Below are 6,000 nucleotides of genomic sequence, written 5' to 3' on the forward strand. Positions count from 1 at the left end.
GAGCATGCTGGAGGTCTGCGCTATAGACCACAGTGCATGCAGAAGTACTTGGTCATTAACCAAAAACCCACCTGATACACAGGTTACGCTCAGTCAGAAAGAGACAGCCCTTCCAGAAGTACTCCTGCAGTTAGGACATCCCAAGACCACCAAAGTCTCCACGAGGCAAGTACCAACAGACCGTGATTATAACCCCATCCTCTCCTCACCCATCTCCCTGGTGGCATGGCTCAACTCCCTCCGGGCACTGCAGTGGGAGTCAGGACCACCACAAAGACAAACCTGAAAACCAACCACACAACTGTAGCCGAGGCTGGCACTGGATCCCAGTGCCACGGCAGCAGAGCTGCCCCCCTGCCCCGGCTGCCGCTGCCCCCGCCCATCCATTTACTTGCATGGCCACTTGACATCCTGCAGTTGCGAGGCAAGCCAAATCAGCTCACTGATCTGGTGAAAGCACAACCCAGCAAAGAGAAACCACACATTTTTCCGTTTGACCAATCTGACTGCGGCAGTCTAAGACTGCAGTTTCACCAAACAAGCCAGCCAGTGGCTCGGCACCCATCCTGCCTCTGCCAGCGACACGGGGCTGCCAGGCGAGCATTGGCCGTGAGGACACTGCCAGGAGGCACCGAAGAGCACCGGAGCACACACCTAGGACCTGCTGGCTGCAAGCTTGGGTGCAACTTGGCAGGTCGCAGCCCGAAACCACCGGCCAGGCTTCAGACACTGAACTCCTCTGTTTCTAAGCTGAATCAGTTGACTCCTATTGCCTGGTACCAGGGTTTCTAGGGGCAAGCTCAGTGCCAAATTAGCTTCAACCCTCCCTTCTCTGCCACTTGCTACGGCTTTTACCAAGGCACAATGTGGCTCCCGTAACAAAGTAATCTGCGGAGTCAATCAGCTCCTTCAGCCAAGAGCAAAGCCCTTGTGCTCTGCATTCCTGGCATCCTACTCCCCAGCGCCTGTCACACCGCACACCACTCAGCACCCAGGAATCTGCAATTATCTCAGTCTAGCAGACAAAAAAGAAAAAGCTAGACTTAACACTTGTTAACACTTGAGTAGCACAGCAGCTACCTCGTGTTGAGCAGAAGACTCCATGAAGTCACCAACCCTCACAGCAGCTTTTTCAGAGCTTTCAATCTCATCCTTGCTGGATGGCACGAAGCACCAATGTGCTTTATGGCCATTTTTACAGTACACCACACATGCAGCCAAATCTGCACTGAAGTGAAGGCACTTCATGCCTAGAAGAAAGGCATCCTGAAACTCCCAAAAGACTGAGCAGAGACTAAACAAGGGGTAACAGCAGCAGGAGAGGCCGGACTCCTAACTGCATCCAGAAAGGGTTGTGGTCAAACACTATAAATTTAACCGATTTCTCTGTGTATAGGCAGACTTATTTTAAACAGACAAAAATTGAATGCCAAATGCTTGCTACTGAAAAAGTTTAAAAGTGTGGTTGTAGTATAGCAGCGGTAGCTGAGCCACAATACATGGATTCCAAAGTGTTCCTGGAAGTTAAATAATAACTGGAACAGGCACTGCATCCACTTAGCAGAGGTCTGATGGCATTATTAATGCCAGAAATCCAGTAGCTGCAGCTGTCAGGTTTTGCCAGCTGATTTGGCTCAGAGCTGGCCCTAAACACCCCAGGCCCTAAAGACCAACCTGGTCATAAAAGTTTTCTGCCTAAAAGCCTTTACTGGTACATAGCTCCAGGCCCTCTAATGGCCCTGGTTTTGTTCAGCAACACAAAAGAAGAGACTAAAAACTAGAAACAAAAAGAAAGTCCCGAGTTCTTCAGAACCCGCAGGGAGAAACACAGTAGGGACAGGTAGCAATCCCAGCCGATGCTGTGCCTGCAGGAGAGGTGGCATGGGCTTCAGCCCCTTCAACCAAGTGGAGCAAAGCAAGGCTTGCTTTGAACGTCTTTTTTGGAAAGCAAGTTCAGGATGTTTTTTCAGGAGTGGCTCAGTTTATCCAGGACTGTACAGTAGGGCTCCTGTGCTACCGCTTGGCTCCAGCTCTGATGGCACAGCACGGATGGAGCTGTATACCCCTTCATGCAGAGGCTGGGATATGGCAAAGGCACTAGCAGCCATAGCCATTCCCTTCTCCCAAAGCTTCAGCTACAAGTTTTTTCAGGGGTTTGGGGTTTTTTTATTTGTGTTTTTTAATAGCCAACACAATGCAAGTAAGCTGCAAAACAGTTAGACATGTCTTAAGTTATTATGGCCACCCTGCAGCTCAGTCTAATCCCGTAAGGGAGCTGTACTGCTGCAGCAGCAGCGTTTCTAGAAAGGAAGTCGCTGGAAGCCAGGCCTGACCAGACTAACCTTGATCTCCCAAACCCGCAGCCCTTGGGAAGTCCCACAGACAAATCGGAAGGCAGCTGGAGCAGCAATGTTTTTCTAGGGCAAACAATATGATAGGAGGGGAGCGCTGGCCTGGTGTTAGCGTTGTGGCTGGTAAGGAGCTATTCCAGTGGCTGAAGAGGAAAGGTGAGCTCCAATGTTAGCAAAAGCAAGCTCAGCCCAGGAGTTAGCAGCTGCAACTCGAACCCCACTGTGTGCAAAGGGAATGCATCTCTGAGTAAATAATTAGCACCAGCTCTGTTCCCAGCTGCAAGTACTTTAGCTGTTTTGCCCTAGGAGGATAATCAGCCATTTGGGACCCAACAGTCCCCATTTGTCCAAAGCTCCTTTTACACGTTAGTAGAGAGGAAAAACAGGGTACCCACCTACTCCACCCAGCCACAGGTTTCCAGAGAGGGCCAGGTCTCTCCCAAACTGGAGAAGTTTATATTTTCTTGCTATTGTAGCTAAAGCCTCTGAAGGGAAACAGCTTTCACCCTGGCCAAGAGTTTTAGACAACTGAGCAGGGCTGCACTCACCCAAATTCAGCTGTGCAATTCACAGAGGCCAGAGTCATCAGGAGGCAGTAATTAGAGTTATCTGGCAAAGAGCTAGAAAAGGCATTCACATTCCTTCCCAGAGATCTCTCAGGCATTCAAATTATTGCTTTACAGACTGTGTTGCAGCCACACCTGAGCTATTCCCAAAACGGTCACCACATGCATTCCTGAGGGATCATCTGCAATTTGACATGCATGCCAACAGCTTTAACTTCCTGAGCAGCCCATCAGTTATCTAGCAATTGCACCCTCCACTACAGCATGGACAGTCAACCCTAGTGCCAGCCAGGGCAGACATTAGCTCAAACCACCTATCTCCTGGAGCTAGCAGAGGTCCTTGTACATTTTCCACCCACGACCTACCACAGCAGAAAGATTAAGGAGAAACTGCAGTCCTCTTCAAAAGCTGCAACTGTGCTTAGGCAAGCATCCATGCTAACCTGAACACTGGCATCATCTACTGGGCTCTAGCGAGCAAGAAAAGTCTCCTCATGCTCCTCCACCACTTATGGTAGTACGTACCTCCCTGCAGCTCACCCCTCGAGAGCCAGGCTCCGGCACCCTGCCAGAGCCCAGGTACCCCCGGCTGGACACAGGCTGGGGCAAGTACTGTCCAAGCTGCATCTCCTGCCAGGGCTGTGCAAGGGGTCAGCGCCTGGGAAAATGGACTGCACAGGGAAAGAACATGCTCTGGCACTGGGTTTCTTCAGGAAGAGACCTGAAAGCAAAGCCTCACCTATGAAATAGTGACCAAGAGAAAAGCTCAGGAGGATAGGAGAGCATTGCCAGCCCCAACAGCTGGGCTGTGGGACAGCCCCACGGCACACACTGCACACACAGCTTTAGACCAATGTTACGGTGCACCCCCAAAGTTCGCCCTTTAAAGAAAGAAAAAGCAGCAATCCCTCAGCTTCCGACCCCGGGGACCCGGCCGGCAGCACCCCGCGGCCACCCAGTGCCCCGAGCCCCTCCATGCTCTGCGAGGCAAAGGTCCGGCGCAGGAAAAAAAAACACAATAAAATGAGGGGAAAAAAAAAAACAACCCAAAACCCACCCGCTGGGGATGCACTCACCAATGGAGACCAGCTTGATGCTCTCCCGCTCCAGGAACTCGAGGGCCACCGAGACGTTCTCCAGCTGCATCTGGCGGAAGGTGGGCCGCTGGTGGTACTTGCGGTACATGCGCTTCTGGCTGAGCACCTCCAGGAGGGCGATGAGGCGCAGCCCGTCGCTCAGGTCATGCTGCAGGTTGCCGATGCGCTTGTTGACGCAGCGCAGGTGCTCGTTACACCAGCGGGTGAAGGTGTTCTGCTGGATCCGCTTCCAGGGCGCGTCCTCCGCCAGGTCCTTCTCGGTGGCCGGCATCTCGCCGTCGGGATCGGCCGCTCTGCGCCCGCCCTGGCCCCGCGCCTGCGTGCTCATGGCGCGGCCCCGCTCCGCCTCCGCCTCCGCCTCCTCCGCCGCCGCGATCCGCTCCGCCCGCGCCCCGCCCGCCCGCCTGAGGGGAAGGAGCGCGGCGCTCAGCGGCAGCCTCGCTCTTGCGCCTGGTCCCGCTGCCGCTGCCGCCCCCGCTCCTTCGGCCCGCCCGCTCCGCGCTGCTCCTCCGCTCCCCGGCTCTGCGCGGGCCCCGCGCCGCCGCCCGGCCTTTATCCGCCGGGAGCGGCACGCCCTCGGCTGCATCAGCCTCGCGCGCCCCGCCGTACCGGCCCCGCGGGGGGGCTGCGGGGGTGCCGGGCTGGGCAGGGAGCGCGCCCGGCTTTCCCTCCCCTGGCGGGGACGGTGCCCCGGGGGGCCCCCGCCGGACCGAGCCTCACCTGGCCGTGGCGGCGGGCGGCGCCGGGGAGCGGCCCTCCTGGCACCGCTGCACACGCGGGAGGGCGGCTCGCCCGGCACCGGGGCACGGCCGGGGTGCAGCGCCCTGGCACCGCTGCGCAGGCAGGAGCGCAAGCTGCGTTGCCCCGCTGCGTGGGCCGGAGCACGACCCCCGTGGCACTAGTGCACAGGCAAGAGGGCAACTCACCTGGGGCTAGTGCGTGGCCGGGGGTGCCAGCCCCCTCGCACCCCAAGCACGACTGAAATCCACAGTGCCAACAGGAGCGCAGCCCCCGTTCCACTTGCGCACGCCCGGGGCAGCACAGCACCCCCCACATGGCAAAGGCAACGCCACCAGCCAGGTAGCAGCGGGAGGTAAATGCAGCCATGGGTGGGCAACCCAGCGCTGGGGCCTGCGCAGCGCGGAGCTGTGCGCAGAGGCCAGCAGAGCCTGATCTCTCTGGGCTGGCAAGGGATTCGTTTCTGCACGTCTGTAAAATACTGCAGCCATCAGGAGCGCTGTGCAAAGTACAGCCTGGGTCAGGAGAGGGTGATTGTGCTCGCTCAAGATGCAGCGCGCTGCTAAGGGATAGCACCCTCTGTGCTGATACGCACGATTTGATCAACCATTTAAAGAAAATAGAAACTTCAAAAAGCAATCAAGTAAGGCTTGAAGTCTCGGGGGTTTCTCTCCTTTTTTTCCCCACTTTTGTGACTGATTTCCTGGCATGCCACTCCCTGCCGACATACAAGACTGTGACTCGCCGCTGACTCATTTGATGACAGTGAAGAGTCAACAGAACTACCCCATCTGCAGTTGCTACATGCTGACTTTCTGCAGGTTACTGAGACATCTCATGACACTTACCCGGTCAGTGAAAGCTGCAGTGAGGTGTCCCTGCGTGTCCGTGCCCCGAGGGAAGCCTGTGCCCACCCGCTCACCCTCCCCTCGGGGGTGATCCCATGCACACTTACAGTCTTGGCTTTGCTACCAGGAGCTGCTCCACCGATTTCAAGCAAAGTGTATGCGTGCGTATCTGTTTACGTCAAGGCTGTCACACTGAAAGATGCGGAGTCTGTCAGAGAAAACAAATCCATTAAAACACAATCAATAAAGTCTAATTTAATTAAAAGACCATAGCCACTCTACACTAAAATTAGAATACAGATTTCCAATTATTTTCTTTCAAGGATTTTATTCTAATGCCTTTACTAAACCGTGGCACTGTGGTTTCTCTCCAGTGACCTAACAGCTCCTTCTCCCAGAC

The 6,000-nt window shown here is 55.3% G+C and overlaps 1 protein-coding gene across 5 annotated transcripts in view; it reads right to left on the minus strand.

The window, feature by feature from the left end:
* The window catches only part of FLNB (filamin B), a 74,133-nt gene extending 69,820 nt beyond the window's left edge, over window positions 1-4,313 (minus strand). For 2 of the 5 annotated variants that reach the window (XM_050904851.1, XM_050904850.1), the window contains exon 1: window positions 3,994-4,313. In XM_050904851.1, the coding sequence (XP_050760808.1) occupies window positions 3,994-4,285 (292 nt within the window). In that variant the 5' untranslated portion in view covers window positions 4,286-4,313. The remainder of the gene's footprint in view (window positions 1-3,993) is intronic. The other 3 variants (XM_050904853.1, XM_050904854.1, XM_050904852.1) reach the window with 3 other exon arrangements.
* Between the last annotated feature and the right edge of the window lie 1,687 nt (window positions 4,314-6,000).

This window comes from Gymnogyps californianus, chromosome 13, assembly GCF_018139145.2.
Source record: "Gymnogyps californianus isolate 813 chromosome 13, ASM1813914v2, whole genome shotgun sequence".
Classification (NCBI taxonomy): domain Eukaryota; kingdom Metazoa; phylum Chordata; class Aves; order Accipitriformes; family Cathartidae; genus Gymnogyps; species Gymnogyps californianus.